The 18667-nt window shown below is 38.2% G+C and overlaps 1 protein-coding gene across 1 annotated transcript in view; it reads left to right on the top strand.

Annotated features, from left to right (window-relative positions):
- The window catches only part of akap9 (A kinase (PRKA) anchor protein 9), a 121089-nt gene that overhangs the window by 87839 nt on the left and 14583 nt on the right, over nucleotides 1-18667 (top strand). Inside the window, 10 exon segments of the mRNA XM_056479165.1 lie at nucleotides 1379-1480; nucleotides 2729-2881; nucleotides 5418-5504; nucleotides 11544-13763; nucleotides 13879-13977; nucleotides 14130-14174; nucleotides 14574-14735; nucleotides 16076-16120; nucleotides 16768-16902; nucleotides 17730-18197. Coding sequence (XP_056335140.1) covers nucleotides 1379-1480; nucleotides 2729-2881; nucleotides 5418-5504; nucleotides 11544-13763; nucleotides 13879-13977; nucleotides 14130-14174; nucleotides 14574-14735; nucleotides 16076-16120; nucleotides 16768-16902; nucleotides 17730-18197 — 3516 coding nt within the window.

Raw genomic sequence — 18667 nt, forward strand, 5'->3', positions numbered from 1 at the left:
AATGCAGTGTGTGTGTGTGTGTGTGTGTGTGTGTGTGTGTGTGGATGCAGAGGTTTAGCATCACATCTCTGTTTAATGATCATATTCTGTTTCTGTGTGTGTGTGTGTGTGTGTGTGTGCGTGTGTGTGTGTGTGTGTGTGTGTGTGTGTGTGTGTTGTTTGGTTTCTGTGTCATTGAGATCAAGCTTTGGTGGATGTGAATCTGTGTGTGTGTGTGTGTGTTTGTGTGTGTGTGTGTGTGTCCACACTCATCGGTGCAGTGTTAGTGGATCTGTGTGTGTTTTTTGCATGTCATATCATGTGTGTGATTGTAAATGTGTGTGTGTCTATCCTGATGTGTGTGTGTATCATGATGCGTGTGTTTTGTAAATGTGTGTGTGTGTGTGCGCGCTTACCATGATGTGTGTTTGTAAATATGTTTGTGTGTGTGTGTGTGTGTGTGTGTGTGTGTTTATAAATATGTGATTGTGTGTATCATGATCTGTGTGTTTGTAAATGTCTGTGTGTGTGTCATGATGCGTGCATTTGTGCGTATCATGATTTGTGTGTGTTTGTAAGTGTGTGTGTTTGTGCACATCATGACGTGTGTGCGTTTGTAAATGTGTGTGTGTGTGTCATGATGTGTGTGTTTGTAAATGTGTGTGTGTGTCATGATGCGTGCGTTTGTGCGTGTCATGATGTGTGTGTGTGTGTTTGTAAATGTGCATGTTTGTGTGCATCATGATGTGTGTGCATTTGTAAATATGTGTGTGTGTGTGTCATGTGTATTTGTAATTATGTGTGTGTGTGTGTGTCATGATGCGTGCGTTTGTGCGTATCATGATGTGTGTGTGTGTGTGTTTGTAAATTTGTGTGTGTTTGTAAATGTGTGTGTGTCATGATGCGTTCGTTGTGCATATCATGTTTTGTGTGTGTGTTTGTAAATGTGTGTGTTTGTGCACATCATGAAGTGTGTGCGTTTGTAAATGTGTGTGTGTGTTTGTGTGTGTGTCATAATGCGTGCGTTTGCGTATCATGATGTGTGTGTGTGTGTTTGTAAATTTGTGTGTGTGTTTGTGCACATCATGAAGTGTGTGCGTTTGTAAATGTGTGTGTGTGTGTGTGTGTCATAATGTGTGCTTTTGCGTATCATGATGTGTGTGTGTGTGTTTGTAAATTTGTGTGTGTGTCATGATGTGTGCTTTTGTGCGCATCATGGTGTGTGTGTGTGTGTGTGTGTGTGTGTGTGTTTGTAAATTTGTGTGTGTGTTTGTAAATATATGTGTGTGTGTGTGTGTGTGTGTATCATGATGTGTGTGTGTGTTTGTAAATTTGTGTTTGTTATTATATATGTGTGTGTGTGTTTGTGCGCATCATGATGTGTGTGCGTGTGTTGCAGGTTCAGGAGGTCCAGCATGTGTCTATGGCGGGTCGAGTTGACGTCACACTGGAAGCGCAGCTGCAGACTGAAAGAGAGGCGCTCGACAGGAAGGAGAAAGAGGTACTTCCTGTTTTACTCTTTATTTATTATATATAGGAGGTGCTGTAATCAATTTCACTCACACAATTTAAAGTAAATAACCCAATCATAGCGCCCATCAGCCCCTCCCCTTAGTCACTAGCCCCTGACTAAGTGTCGCGGGTGGATGTTAAACTCCAGGGGACTCTTCTTCCGTGTTTGGCGCGTCTTCATTGTCGTTCAGTCTGACTTTATAACAGCTGAGATCTCACAGTGTGACGTGGGAGCCATGTTCATGCAGTCTGACATGCGACAATCGTTCAGGATTATAAAAATCTTTCAGGGGCTGTTCGCATATCACGTCTTTTCTAGAGTTTGGACAAGTTTGTTGTTTCCAATGGAGGTGACATGCGGCGTGATGCACTCGCGCCTTCCAGGCACACACAGTTTAATAAATCCTAAGAGTGCACTGCGAGTCATGTGACAAGAATTGACCAATCAGCTTCAGCTTGTACTGATACACATTACGGGAGACTAATTATCTCAGCAAACACAGAACACACAAACACTGCAGTGCGATGAAATTGTCAAGCGTTGACCGGTCCGCGGTGATAAACAGATTGAGGACCACTGCATTATAGGATAGCACAGTCCACTGGATGTGCACTTCAGAATCTCACTGGAGTCATCCGGGCACTTCCCACATACTGTTTTCACAATGCTGTGAATTCAGACATACTACTCGACTCGCACACTGTACAGCTGCGTTCATCGCTGGCTGATGGCTCCTCCCTTCCATCAGTAGCCCCTCCCCTTCACAAGTAGCTCCTCCCATTTCTGCTACACGATCAAAGCAATGACTGTTGATTTCCTGAAGTGTTCAACATTAAACATTTCTTTTTATCAGCTGAAGAAGTGCGTCATCCGAGTATTTAAAATGAACATTCACTCACTCTTTACTTGAGTCTCTTCCTGTTCAACACAAAAGCAGATGGACTGAAGCATGTTGGAAACTGGTAACCATTGACTTTTACAGTATTTGCTTTTCCTACTGTGGAAGTCAATGGTTACAGGTTTCCAGCATTCTTCTAAACATCTTCTTTAGTGTTTAACAGGAGACAGAAACTCTAACAGGTTTATAATCTAGTAAGCGAGAATAAAAGGTGAGCAGGTTTGTATTTTAGGGTGAACTGACCCTTTAGGGTACTGTTTTTAGAATCTCCACTACAGAATGTCTGGTAACAGTGGCTGAGTGTGCATGTCGTGACGCCGCTGTTGTATGCTGTGCAGATCGTGAACCTGGAGGAGCAGCTGGAGCAGTTTCGAGAGGAGCTGGAGAACAAGAGCGAGGAGGTGAACCAGCTCAACATGCAGCTGCAGATCCAGAGCAAGGAGATCAGCAGATACCAGCAGGAGCTGCAGACGCACAACACGCTCACACAGGTCTCACAAACACACACACACACACACACTGTTCATGCACCCCCCCACACACATACACACACGCACACACAATTACACAATTGCACACACACATAGATGAAAACACAGATGTACACACACACTCGCATATTCATATATGCCAGCACGCACACACAATCACACAGGTCACACATACAGATGCGCACACACACAGACACGTATACACACACACACACATAGATGAAAACACTGATGTACACACATACACACTCGCATATTCACATATGCACACACACTCACAGATGCATGCACACACACACACACACACTTACATGCATATATGCACACACAGTCTCTCACACAAACACACACACACACACACACACATATATATATATATATATATATATATATATATATATATATATATATATATATATATATATATATATATGCGCACACACACATAGATGAAAACAGATGTACATGCACACACACACACACTTGCGCATGCACACACACACTAACATGCACATATGCACACACTCTCTCTCACACACATACACACCAGACACTGACACATACATAGACACTCTGACACACACACACACACACACTTTTCTATTGTTATATAAGATGAAGGCTGTTTCACACTCAGATTGTCTTCACACTTCAGGTTGTTGTTTTCTTTCTGAAGCAAAGTTTGATTCTGCCCACGCCAGTGTCCTTTCACATTGTATTCTGTGTGTGTGTGCGTGCGTGTGCGTATATTATGGCTACTATGATCTTCATCATCAGTGTTTTACTTCAGAACTGAACACACACCTGACCTAGAGGTGTGTGTGTTTGATCCTCAGCCCTGCTGAATAACAGCCGATACTCAACCCTGAGCTCTGTTTAATGTATATATAGTTAAAATATTCCTCAAGGGGGGATTAAAGAGATATAAGAGCCATAAAAATAAGTCATGTCAGATATGAAAATCAGAAAACACATGTGCAAACCTTTTAAATCAATCCAAAAGTGACAGAAAACTTTACTATGTATTTATTTATTTATTTATTTATTTATTTATTTATTTATTTATTTATGTCTTTTATAATTATTATAATACATTTTTTATTAAATAATTTTTTTTGTTTATTTTCAATATTAATTGAATTATTGAAGTAATTATTATTGTTAATAATTATTATTATTAATATTATTTTTTGTAGATTTTTTTATTCATTGAATTAATTTGTTATATATTTATTTATTTATTTTGATTAATTGTTTATTAATTAATTAATTACTTATTCATCAGTCATTCTTTCTGTCTTTTTGTTATAATAATAATTTTTTTATCAATTCATTATTAATTATTTTGTTTATTTTCAATATTTATTGAATTAGTAAAGTAAGTATTATTGTTACTTTTATTATTATTTATATTATTTATTTGTAGATTTTATTTAAAATTTTTTGTTCATTGAATTAATTTGATATATATTTGTTGATTTTGATTAATTATTTATTAATTAATTATTTACTTATTCATCAGTCTTTCTTTCTGTCTTTTTGTTATAATAATAAATTTTTTATCAATTCATTAATTATTTAGTTTATTTTCAATATTTATTGAATTATTAAAGTAATTATTATTGTTAATTTTTATTATTATTATTAATATTATTTATTTGTAGATTTTATTTTTTATTCATTGAATTAATTTGTTATATATTTATTTATTTTTATTAATTATTTATTAATTATTTATTTACTAATTCATCAGTCTTTCTTTCTGTCTTTTTATTATAATAATTTATTTTTATCAACTCATTAATTAATTTTTTTTGTTTATTTTCAATATTTATTGAATTATTGAAGTAATTATTGTTGTTAATTTTTATTGTTATTTATTTGTGGATTTTCTTTTTTATTCATTGAATTAATTTGTTATATTTATTTATTTATTTTTATTAATTATTTATTAATTAATTATTTACTAATTCATCAGTCTTTCTTTCTGTCTTATTATAATAATTTATTTTTTTATTAATTCATTAATTAGTTTTTTCTCATTATTGTTAATAATATTTATTTTTCTTTTATTCTTTATTTAATTAATTTTTAATTTAATTAATGTTTTTTTATTCATTCATCTATTTAATAAACTCATATATTTGCTGTAATTCTCTAATTCAGGCTGTTTTCAGCAGGGATGTGACAGGAGATAATTGTATGAGATTGACAAAAGCAGTTTCACCAATGATCCAGCTGTGTGTTAATAATAATAACAGCAGCAGCAGCATGGATCATTTTAAAGCAGTTTATTTCATTATTTTTCCTGTCCGACACATTTCAGAATCTCTTCATGCATGAATGACTCAGCGATGATTTACAGCGAGTTCCAGAATTAAATCCACAGCTAGAGTCAGTTCTGATGTCACGTTTACTACAGCACCAATGCATGAGTGTGAATATGTGGCGTGATCTGAAATGATGCTTATATTAGCGCTGGTCGCGTCCTCCAGTCCTGGATTCTCGGTCATGTGATGATGTTTAACTCTTGAAGGTTTTGGAGGAGAAGGAAAGGCAGATATCTGTCCTAAATCAGCAGATCAGTAAACGCCAGCACACGGGAACACACCCTGAACAAGAGGTAAACACGTATACATGTGTGTGTGGGCCGCGTCTGTGTCCTACACACATGCATACATGCGCATCCGTCAAACCCACGTCAACAATCATTTACTTGCTTAGAGTTTTACTCTGATTTTCAGTCCAAACATCTACAAATTCCTGAAATCAAAGCATGTTCTTGACAAGTGCAGATATTGGGAACACTTTAGGTCACAGTTCACTGTATTAACAAGCCATTGACTCACACTATTAGCTTAACACTATTACCTACTAATTAGCTGCTTGTTAATAGGTAGTAAGAGAGAGAGGTGAGTGTAAACAAAATATAAACATATAAACTGCTCAAATATAAAAATGTAATCAATACATTATAGAAATGGCACATATTTAAAGTGCGCAGGCCTCTCCTGTTTAAAGAGTCTCTGTTAATATATAAGCACATTTCTGTCAACAAAGCCATCTAATTGGGTACCCTAATAGTGGATTTACAGTGATGAATGTGAAATTTGGTTAGCAGTGCTTGAAAATTGGCCGATTATTTAGCTTGTTTTAAGGAAAAACTCACTTATTTTCTGACTTATTTCTGAAAATAAAGCAATATTTTTGCTTAATTATTTAGAAAATGCTTCTTGATTTCAGAACTTTTAGATATTTAGACTAGAAACAAGACTAAAACTCTGAGGAAGAAAAGCATTATTTTTAGTGTGTGTGTGTGTGTGTGTGTGTGAAGTGTGTGTCTGGTTTGGTGCCACCCATCTGTCCCATGATGTTTATTGTGTTGCATCACCTTCTTCTGCATTTAAATGCCACTTTTATTCTGTCATCTTATTTTTAGCCACAATAATGTGATGCGACACAAAAGGTCAAAACTCATCAGCCTGTGTTTAAAGAGCAGCTCATGTGGGTTCACCAAAAATCTCCTATATGCAGTTTTTAATGTAGCTGTCCATCAATGTAAGGGGCTTTTAACCATTAAAGTGCATGATAAAGAAAGATCAAGTCTGTCAAAAATAAAACATTCAACTCACCTGAATGAATCATTATTTTGAATCTTTTGACTTTTACCCATTTACATCAACACAATTAATGTAGCTCATTTGCATAGTCCCAGCCCCTGTCACATACAGACGCTCTAAAGTGGGCGTTTCATTTCAGACAGAGAAAGACCAATAAAAACAGACTTGGCCAGTTGACCAATCAGAAAAGAGTTGGCTTATGGAAAGGGGGAGGTGCTTACAGATCTGAATTGATTCAAACAAATAATTTCTGTGAATCTTTTGCCTGCTGTTGATTTTCATCAACACAAAGTAGCTCATTTGCATAATCCTGCCCCCGGTGACATACAGACCCTATAATCTGGGCGTTTTATTTCAGACACAGAGACACCAATCAAAACAGATTTAACCAGCTGACAAATTAGAGCGGAGTTGGCTTATGGAGAGTGGGAAGGGTTTACAGATCTGAATTGATTCAAACGAATCATATTTTTGAATCTTTTGCCTTCTGCCGATTTACACACGATCAAAGTAACTCATTTGCATAGTCCACGCCCCCTGTCAAATACAGATGCTATAAAATGGGCGTTTCATTTCAGATACAGAAAGACGAATCAAAACAGACTTGACCAGCTAACCAATAAGAGCAGAGTTGGCTTATTGAAAGGGGAGGGGCTTACAGATCTGAATTGATTCAAATTGATTAAAACTAATCATTTTTTTGAATCTCTTGCCTTTTACCGATTTACACACGATCAAAGTAACTCATTTGCATAGTCCACGCCCCCTGTCAAATACAGATGCTATAAAATGGGCGTTTCATTTCAGATACAGAAAGACTAATCAAAACAGACTTGACCAGCTGACCAATCAGAGCAGAGTTGGCTTATTGAAAGGGGGAGGGGCTTACAGATCTGAATTGATTCAAACAAATGATACATTTGAATCCTTTGCCTGCTGTCAATTTACATCAACACAAAGTAGCTCATTTGCATAATTCATGCCCACCGTGACATATAGACCCTCTAAAATGGGCGTTTCATTTCCGACACAAAGACCAATCAAAACAGACTTGGCCAGCTGACCAATCAGAACAGAGTTGGCTATGGAAAGGGGGAGGGGCTTACAGAGTTGATTTTTTAAATGACTTTAAACGAATCATATTAAAATCATTACAAAATACAGTAATATTAAAGAAATATTCTGAGATAATGACGTTTTCTGAGTTTAGATGCATTTGAAGCTGTTGTAGGAGATTGAGCACAATGTTAGGACACTTTTAAACACCATATGAGCTGCTCTTTAAAGAGTGCATCATGATGTGGCGTTGCTGATTCAGAACTGATTGCATTTGTGAAACTGATGTCATTGATTGTGATTCAGAGTTAACAGCTGAACGAATGGAAACGCCTGCTTCAGATCTTGTGGATTCATGCGTTTGTGTATTAATTCCTCTGTGTTGATGTGTTCGTGGTCTTTTGTACTGCAGTGTTTTGGTTTTTCATCTCACACCCACCTGGTAAAAGGGATAGCTCACCCAAAAAGAACATTACTCACCCAAAACCTGTGTGTTTTTGTCTGTGGATCATAAAAGGAGATATTTCGCAGAAGGTTCACGCTGCTCTTTTCTGTACAGTGGAAGTGAGTCTGGAAAGATGCTTTTTAAGACATCAAAATTACAATTAATTATATGCTGAATTAGAATAAATCATGTATAGCCTTTGTATGAAACTAATTAAATTTAATAAGAATATAATAATAAACATATAATAAACACCTAACACTCATGCTTTTGCAGTACGACCACTCTGGGTCAGGGTTTAATTCCACTGTATGGAAGAAATCAGTCATTTTAATGTCTAATATCTTGATTTTTGTCCGTCCATGATGACAAAATATTCATGTTTGTATGAAATATTCCTTGAGGAATTTCAGCACTGATGTATTTGAGTCAAAGGGTGTTTTACGAGTTTATTAAAGTGTTTCTCAAATTAATAATCACTGAACAACCCTTCAGACTGCTCACGTTAGCTGTGATTTAACCAATCATTTTAATTATGTTGTGAAACGTTGATACTAAAATGATCATTTTAATATTTTAAAGGAATTATTTGATTCAAAAATCTCATATTTTGTCATCATCTGCTCACCTAATGTTATTCCAGCCTGGAATTATTTGCTTTCCACCATTAAAATACAAAGTGAGGAGTTTCTGTTCTACGTAGATTGAAATTGGGTTGTGTTTTATACCAATATGATAATGATTTAATTAATTGACATATATTCCTCCCAAAATCACACGATCAACCAACAGTCTTTGAACTTTACAGATATTTAGAAGAATTGAATATGAATCATATAAGCTTTAGTGATGCACCAAATTTTTTCCATCCTCAAAGTATTATTATATAATAGTAATATAATCTAATCTAATCTTTTATTCGTCACATACACAGTCATACACAGTACGATATGCAGTGGAAAGCTTATACAACCGTCAAAAATAATATCAATAAAAATCTACTATTTTAAAGTTATAAGAAGAAAAAACACTGAAAATTGTAGGTATAGAAATAGAAGTTATAGCTATAGATTATAATTTATTTTTATGCATAATATAATAATATGTAATATAATATAATAATAATTATTATTATTATCTATAATAATATAATAATATATTTTTCTTCCATTCGGGAAAAAATGTAAATAAAATTGATGCTAAATTTAAAAATATAGATATTTTATATATTATATATTATATATATATATATTTTATATATTATATAATATTTATAAAGAAAATAATTTGAATATGATGAATTTAAATAATTTAATCATTAATTGTTGAAAGAGTAGCAGCAACTTGAATAGTATGATGAACAAAAGCTCAGAAATTGGAAAAAATTACAATTTTATAAACAATTGTGGGTTGGAATGACATGGTAATCTATTGTCACTGTTGGGTGAACGATTGATTTAAAGGGTTAGTTCACCCAAAAATGTCAATTCTGTTATTAATTACTCAAGTCGTTTCAATCCCCTGAGATAGTCATTCAGCTTCAGAACACAAGTGAAGATGTTTTAGATGAAATGTGAGCGCTTCCTCATCCTCCATTGACAGCCGAGAGCTCAAACTCCAGAAAAGACCAAAAACATTGTCAAAATATTCAGCGTGACTTCAGTGGTCATCATATTAACCTCCAAGACCACCTTTGTGTGATGATAAACAGTGAATATGACTTTGTTCACCGTTGTCTCCCTCATCAGATCAGGGTTTAGATTTATATTTGGTCATTTAGCACTTTTATCCGAAGCGTTACAGATGTGGATACACTTTGGGTCATCACAGAGCCACGATGTATTAATGCCATAAAGAGTTTGTTTGTGTAGAGGTTGGCAAGTCATTCCACCAGGATGGAACGAGAATGGTAAAAGTCTTTGCAATTGATTTTGTGCTTCTATGAGATGGAACCACAAAGCGACGTTTGGTAACAGAGCAAAGATTCCTGCTGGACACATACTGTAAGCCTTAATTAAAGGATTCAAGTAAATAGATACTGAACCAGCAGTTGTTTTGTAGGCTAATCATAAATGTGATGCAGTTGGCAACCAGTGTTTACTGATGAGTAGAGGTTTGGTGCACTCTTTCTGCTTCATTTAAAACCAGTATTGCAGCTGATTCTGGATTGATTGTGTTGTTTGGGAGGCCAGCCAAGAGAGCATGTGAGAATAATGGTGAGAAGCTTTATTAAGAATGGTTTTACCCATATTTGAAATTGGTCCTCTGCTTTTAACCCATCCAAGTACATACACACACATTTCAGTGCTTATACTTCCAGAGCAGTGGGCAACTATTGCTTCCTGTGACTGGGGAGCCATTAGATAGGAATGGCCTGATCTTCCTGATGTTTTAGGGATTAGGTGCCTTGCTCAATAGCACTTCAACAAGGTATCAAAAATGGGAAGAGTGCCATTGAATTCACTGCCCCCACCTTCAATTCCTGCTTAGACCACGATTTGAACCTGCAACATTTGGGTTACAGTCCATCTCACTAACCATTAATCCACAACTACCCCTGTAGCCCATTGCAGAAGTCCAGCCAGGACAGGACAAGAGCTTGGCAACTGCAGCAATGTACATTAACATTTAGTCATTTAGTAGCTGCTTTTCTCCAATGCGACTTAGAGTTGAGGAGGCATTCAGTGATTCAACAAGAAGAGGCGATACACACAAGAAGAGCTAATTATACAAAGCAACTGTTAGTGAACAGAGAATTTAGTGCTAGAGTAAGGAGAGGGAGTTTCTTTGAGAGAGAGAGAGAGACAAGAGTGTTTTTACAGGTGGTTTGTCAAGCCCACTCACCTGTTTGAAGCAATGTGGTCTATAAATTTCAGCTGGTCATCAAGAACCACTCCTATGTTCCTTATGGTCCTGGAAGATGTTGAGGTACCCAACTGTAAGGTAAAGTTGTAAATAAGTGTTGATGAGTCTGGGGGTATCTGTCAGACATATCTGTCTTCTGGTTGTCTGGCTGGAATGAGAGGTAGATTTGGGTGTCATCAGCATAGCAATGGTAGGAAAATCCATGTTTCTTAATGACAGACAAGTAATGTGATGTCTCCTCTGAGAAGAGAAGTGGTCCTAGAACAGAGCCCTGAGGCACCCCAGTAGCGAGATTTTGCGGCTTGTTCACTTCACCTCTCCTAGACATTTTACGTAACCTTTTACAACGAGCAGTACAATGTATTGCCATTAAGGTCAGCAGCGCAACACGCAAGCCTGACCCGATGCAGAAAGCAAGGGCAAACAAAGAGATTTTGTAGGTTTTTTGGTGCAGTGTTCTTTGAGCCTTATATGATTACAGTTAAACCACTGAAGTCATCTTTGAGCATCTTAGGACCTTTGCAGTCTTGGACTAAAATATCTTCATTTGTGTTCTGAAGCTGAATGAAGGTCTTAAGGGTTGGAATTGACTTGAGAGTGACAGAATTGTAATTTTTAGGTGAACTAACCCTTTGAGAGGTAAACCCTGAAGTGATTGAGGTGTGTGCATCTGCAGGCGGTGGAGCAGAAGGACGAGGCTCTGGGCGAGATGGAAGCGCTGGTGGAGTGTCTGAAGAGTGAACAGCAACGTCTGAAGAAGGACAACGAGGATGAGGTGGAGCAACTGAACGCTGTCATTGAGAAACTCCAGCAGGAGCTGTCGCACATCGAGGCTCGAGACGATCATGAGGAGATGAAGCAGAGGATGGAGGAGCTGACCAGCGAATCGAATACCCTACGCCTTCAATATGAACAACTGCAGGAGGAGACGAGAGATCATGAGGAGATGAGGAAGAAGATGGAGGAGCTGACCAGCGAATCGAATACCCTACGCCTTCAATATGAACAACTGCAGGAGGAGACGAGAGATCATGAGGAGATGAGGAAGAAGATGGAGGAGCTGACCAGCGAATCGAATACCCTACGCCTTCAGTATAAACAACTGCAGGAGGAGACGAGAGATCATGAGGAGATGAAGCAGAGGATGGAGGAGATGAAGATTGAATGTAACTCTCTAAACCTCCAATATAAACAACTTCAGGAGGAGACGAAACATCATGAGGAGATGAAGCAGAGGATGGAGGAGCTGACAACTGAATCCAATACACTACGCCTACAATATGAGCAACTGCAGGCAGAGACGAGGGATCAAGAGCAGATGAAGCTGAAGATGGAGGAACTGACCAATGAATCCAATACACTACAACTCCAAAATGAACAACTGCAGGGAGTGACGAGAGATCACGAGGAGATGAAGAACATGGAGGAGCTGACAACTGAATGCAATTCTCTGCGCCTCCAGTATGAACAACTACAGGAAGAGACAAGAAATTATAAGGAGATGAAGCAGAGGATGGAGGAGCTGACCAATGAATCCAATGCACTACGCCTACAATATGAGCAACTGCAGGCAAAGACGGGAGATCAAGAGGAGATGAAGCAGAAGATGGAGGAACTGACCAATGAATCCAATGCACTACGCCTGCAATATGAACAATGGCAGGTGGAGATGAGGGATCACGAGGAGATGAAGAAGAAGATGGAGGAGCTGACAACGGAATGCAATTCTCTGCGCCTCCAATATGAACAACTTCAGGAGGAGACGAGAGATCACAAGGAGATGAAGAAGAAGATAGAGGAGCTGACCAATGAATCAGATACACTACGCCTACAATACGAACAACTGCAGGAAGAGACCAGAGATCAAGAGAACATAAAACTGAAGATGGAGGAGGTGACGACTGAATGCAATGCGCTACGCCTACAATACGAACAGTTGCAGGAGGAGACGAGAGATCCTGAGGAGATGAGTAAGAAGATGGAGGTGTCCAATGAATCCAATTCACTACGCCTTCAATATGAACAACTGCAGGCGGAGATGAAAGATCATGAGAAGATGAAGGAAAAGATGGAGGAGCTGACGAGCGAATGCAACTCCTTACACCTCCAATATAAGCAGCTTCAGATGGAGACGAGAGATCATGAGGAGATGAAGCAGAAGATGGAGGAGATGACAATTGAGCGAGACTCTCTGCGTCTCCAGTATGAACACCTGCATCAGGAGACTCTTCTGGAGCTGCAGGAGACACTCCGGGAGAAAACAGCAGCATCTGTTGTGATGCAGGCTCAGGTGCAGGCACTTGAGGAGAGCGCAGCCGCCAGGGTCGACAGTCTAAGCCGGCGGGTGGAGGAGCTGCAGGAGTGTGTGGAGGAGAAGGACCAGGAGCTCAGAGCCTGCAGGATGAGGGTGGAACAAGCTCAAACTGATGCCCACGGACTGTACGATAAAGTGGCTCAGCTTGAGGAGAATCTCAGGGAGAAAGTGGCTGCCGTTCTGGTCAGTCAAGCACAACTGGAAGCCGTTCAGACACAAACCAAAGAGCTCCATGCTGAGGCCATAGTGGGCCCCAGGACACAGCTGCAGGAGGGCCTCAGGATGCAGAAGGACCTCAGGACGCAGGAGGGTCTCAGAACACAGGAGAGCTTCAAGACGCAGGAGAGCCTCACATCGCAGACTGGAGCCTCCGGAGGGAAGGTGAACTTGCTAACGGAGAAACTGAAGGAGCTGGAGGAAGGCTTGATTGTCATGCAGAAGGACCAGGAGCTGCAGAAGGAGCTGTTGTGTAGCTCTGAGGAGGAGGTGATGGAGTACGAGAGCAGGTTATCTGTCATGATGGACCTGCTCAGCCAGATGAGAACCAAAACCAGCGCTCTCAGACCACTACCGTCTCCTGAGGTATGTCTCTGCTGCCTGGCCACCATGCACGACTTGGGTGAATGGTGTTTAGAGGAGACCCTGTGGTGTTTGTATGAGTCTCTGTGTTTATAAGAGTTCTATCTGTGTGCTGCAGCAGTCAGCTGAGGTCAGGCTGGAGCTGCAGGAGGTTAAAGGTGAATCTGCGTCCACTGAAGTGGATCACAGCATCTCCAGACTCCAGGAGGAGATAGAGGTACACACCACAGTAAATTATTTTTTTAATTTGTGCATTTATTTATTTATTTTTTATTAATGTTTTCAACTTTTATTGTAATCTGTTAAATTATACATTTTTCCATTTGTGTAATTTTTAATGTCATTGTTTATTTGTTGTTTGTTCTTCAGATGAAGGAGAGCAGGATCGCTCAGCTCCAGGCGGCGCTCAGAGAGGTAAACCATTAAACTTCCTTCAAAACTGTTAACAATGGAGATATTCATTCATTCATTCATTCATTTTCTTTTCGGCTTAGTCCCTTTATTAATCTGGGGTTGCCACAGCGGAATGACCCGCCAATTTATCCAGCATATGTTTTACACAGCGGATGGCCTTCCAGCTGCAACCCATCACTGGGAAACATCCATACACACTCACTCACTCACACTCATACACTACAGACAATTTAGCTTACCCAATTCACCTGTACCGCATGTGTTTGGACTTGTGGGGGAAACCAGAGCACCCAGCTCTTCTTGCTGTGACGCGAACGTGCTACCCATTGCGCCACCGTGCAGCCCACAATGGAGATATACTTTAGAATTTAATCTCATTTTAACTGTGTGTATCTGCAGGCCTCATCAGGTCCCAGTGGAGCCGCTGAGACCCCTAAACTGATCCAGGAGCTGCAGGAGGTCAAAGGTCGCGCGGCCTCCACACATCAGGAGCTGCAGGAGGTCAAAGGTCAGCTGGAGGAGGTCAAAGGTCAGAGCGCTCATTTGGAGGAGCTGCTGCAGGTATGCTGTTTCTGTGTGTTTGTGTGTGTCTGTATTGTGTGTATGTGGGTGTGAATTTATTTAAATGCACTAAAATGAAAGGTAGAAGGCGTGGCTTAATTTCAGTATGTTAATGTACTTCCAACTGAAATCGAATATTGAGTAGGGGGCGGGGCTTAATTTCAGTAGGTTAATGTACTTTTAACTGAAATAGAACATTGGTTAGGGGCGGGGCTTAATTTCAGTAGGTTGATGTACTTCTAACTGAAATTGAATATTGAGTAGGGGCGGGGCCTAATTTCAGTGTCTTTATTTCCAACTGAAACAATCTTGAGTAGAGGCGGGGCTTGTTTCTGTTGCTTAATATACTTCCATCTGAAACTGAATATTGAGTAGGGGCGGGGCTTAATTTCAGTATGTTAATGTGCTTCCAACTGAAATAGAATATTGAGTAAGGGGTGGGGCTTAATTTCAGTAGGTTGATGTACTTGTAACTAAAACAGAATATTGAGTAGGGGGCAGGGCTTAATTTCAGCGTATTGTACTTTCAACTAAAATCGAATGTTGAGTAGGGGCGGAGCTTAGTTTTAGTATGTTAATGTACTTCCAACTGAAATAGAACATTGAGTAGGGGGCGGGGCTAAATTTCTGTACGTTAATGTACCTTCAACTGAAATGGAATATTGAGTAGGGGGTGGGGCTTAATTTCAGTGTGTCAGTGTATTTCCAACTGAAACAGAATATTGAGTAGGGGGCGGGGCCTAATTTCAGTGTGTCTACTTCAAACTGAAACTATATTGAGTAAAGGCGGGGCTTAATTTCTGTTGCTCAATATACTTCCAACTGAAACTGAATATTGAGTAGGGGCGGGGCCTAATTTCAGGGTATTGTTCTTCCAACTGAAATAGAGTATTGAGTAAGGGCGGAGTTTAGTTTTAGTATGTTAATGTACTTCCAACTGAAATGGAATACTGAGCAGGGGTGGGGCTTAATTTCAGTATGTAAATGTACTTAGAACTGAAACAAAAAAATTGTGTAAGGGTGGAGCTTTCTCTAGCACATTATTCCCTTATAACAAACTAATGGTAAGAGAGGGTATTAACATGCAGTTGCTATGGAAACCCTCAGGTTGACATCAACAGGAGGAGCAAAAACAAACGCAGAAGCAAATGCTCAGACTTTATTGAAGATTACCAAAATAATTACATTTTTTCAGTAGATTAACTTGCACTAACTAATTATTCAGCTGATGAATAACAATGTGCGCTAGCAAAATAAACATGGTAGATTTAGATTTTAGAGTGCTAATGTACAAGTACAGATTACAAGGTGTGTGTGTGTGTGTGTGTGTGTGTGTGCAGGACAGAGAGATGAGTCTGGCTCTGCTGAAGGATCAGCTAAACCGGGTGAGTGGATATACACCTATAATCGTTATAAAGTACATGTATCTACTGATATCGTGGACACTTACAGTGAATAATCATCATTATTTAGACTTTTAGAGTGTTTTTAAGGGTATTCAGTGTGTATTTGCAGTGCTGTTCATAACAGATAAGTTTTAGGAGATGTCATTGGTTAATTAGCTTAATAGTTCAAACATCATCATGTTGATCTGAACATGCTGTGACTGTTTATAGGGCTGTTGTACATTAACACTGTGCAGTAAAGCTCCAGTAATTCACATTAGCTCAACTAAACTCGCTTTTCTTCATCTTTACTGATGTGAATTGTTATTTAATGCCTAATAATGTGTTCAAATCATAGTCCTAATCTGATTACAAGTCAGAATTGTTTTATTAAATGCATTTAATAATTAATAAAAGTTAGCTAATATTAACACAGTAACTGTATTAAATCTACTTTTCTCACTGTTGATTTTAATGCATTAACCAACATTTACTAATGAGACTTTATTATAAAGTGTTTCCTATTCAATGTTCTTTTGCAATTTAATATCCATTACAAAAATCATGATAAAACCGTATACTTAAATCTTCAGCAGTTAATCACAGCATGACAATTTAATAGCATGACCTTTGACCTTTCTCCACAGGTCTCTCAGGATGCAGATCAGCCGATGGCGGAGCTGCTGCAGGAGCTGATGGAGGTCAGAGGTCAGGCCGCAGCAGCCAGCGAGGATCTGAACTGCTGCAGGGAAAAGATCAGTCAACTGCAAGAGGAGATTCAGGTACTGCTGCGCCCCCTGCTGGAGGACAGAGGAAACACTGCTTATAAATATACAGTCAAGCCGGAAACTATTCATCTATTCAACCAGCAAGTTTGTTTTTGACCAGAAATGTCACTCAGGCTTCTCCCAAAAGAGAGTAAGATGATGTAAAGAGGCATCAGTGTGGAAAAACAGGATTTCTCGGTTAATACTTTAAGTCAGAATTTGCCAGGGGTGTGAATAATTTCAGCCTTGACTGTATATAACAGGAGTACTCAACTTAAAAACACCACAGTAAAATCCTTAATTTGACATATTTATTAATTAATCAATTTGCAATTCAATAAAATTAATTAGATTTTTTTTGTATTTTATTTTGACAAAAAATACACTTTTTTATTTTTGTCATTTTTATAATCATAATTAGAATATACCATTTATATTTAAATTATTCATATTTTATTTTAGATATTAATGTTGAAATTAATTTAATTAGATTTTTGCATTCATAATTAGGATGTGCATTATTTATTTAAATTATTATCAATATTATTTTTATTTTAATATTATATGGATATTAATTTATTTTAAAATGTATTTAATTTGAAACATTTTTGCATTCATTATTAGGAAGTACAAATGATTATATTTTAAAATAAATTAAATTCTACATATTTATATTTTGCAATTAAACAGAATTAATTAATTTTTTTGTCATATTATTTTGACTGTTTTCATAAAGAAATAAATAAATGACTGTGTGCATTTATGAACTCATTTCAAAACAAGCCTAAAATCTGAAGAAGCATGACAACACTGCAGTAAAATCCTCTGTTTATCTCCTGCAGATACGAGACGCCTCCATCGCTGAACTCAGAGTCAAAGTTCAGGAGCTGCAGGAGAGTTCAGCCCAATCCAGCGAGCGGCAGCAACCCAAAAACCCAGCAGAGGGAGATGCAAAAGGCAGAGAGCATCCTGGCACTGATGTCAGAGAGCATGCTGGGATAGATCTGCAGGAGCATGCTGGAATGGATGTCAGAGAGCATGCTGGGACTGATGTGCAGGAGCATGCTGGGATGGATCTTCAGGAGCATGCTGGGATTGATCTGCAGGAGCATGCTGGAATGGATCTTCAGGAGCATATCTGTGGTTTGCAGCAGAAGATCCAGCAGATGCAGGAGCTCCACGCTGCAGAGATCATGGACATGGAGACCAGACACATCTCAGAGAGCGAGAGTCTGCGGCGGGAGAACCAGCAGCTGGAGGACGAGTGCCGCGCGCTCAGAGACGCCATACACACACTCACACACACACAGGTCTGTCTCTTATTACTTCACACACTCACATGCACACACAGGTCAGACTGTTATTAACACATGATTTAATCCTACACACACAGGTCAGACACAGCACTGTTATTATCATTAGTATCAGATTATTTAATACCGCATTTATTTCCACAGGTAAGCATTATTTAAAAATATACATGTTTAGATTGTACTTATTACCTTATTTATAAATATATATATGATAATAATGATGATAAAATAATGCTGGCCGAAGATTAATTGCGATTAATTTTGATAAAATACATTTTTTAATGTGTTTGTGTGTTTAATATATTTATTATGTATATATGATTCACCCACATACATAGAAACAGAAATATTTTGTCACGTCGAGATTTAAGTTTATATTTAATTAGCATCAAACACTCATATATTTGATATATAATTTAAACAAACATTTCCTCAAGTATATGCATGCGTGTGTGTTTTTATATATA

This window comes from Danio aesculapii, chromosome 19 (assembly GCF_903798145.1).
Source record: "Danio aesculapii chromosome 19, fDanAes4.1, whole genome shotgun sequence".
Taxonomy (NCBI): domain Eukaryota; kingdom Metazoa; phylum Chordata; class Actinopteri; order Cypriniformes; family Danionidae; genus Danio; species Danio aesculapii.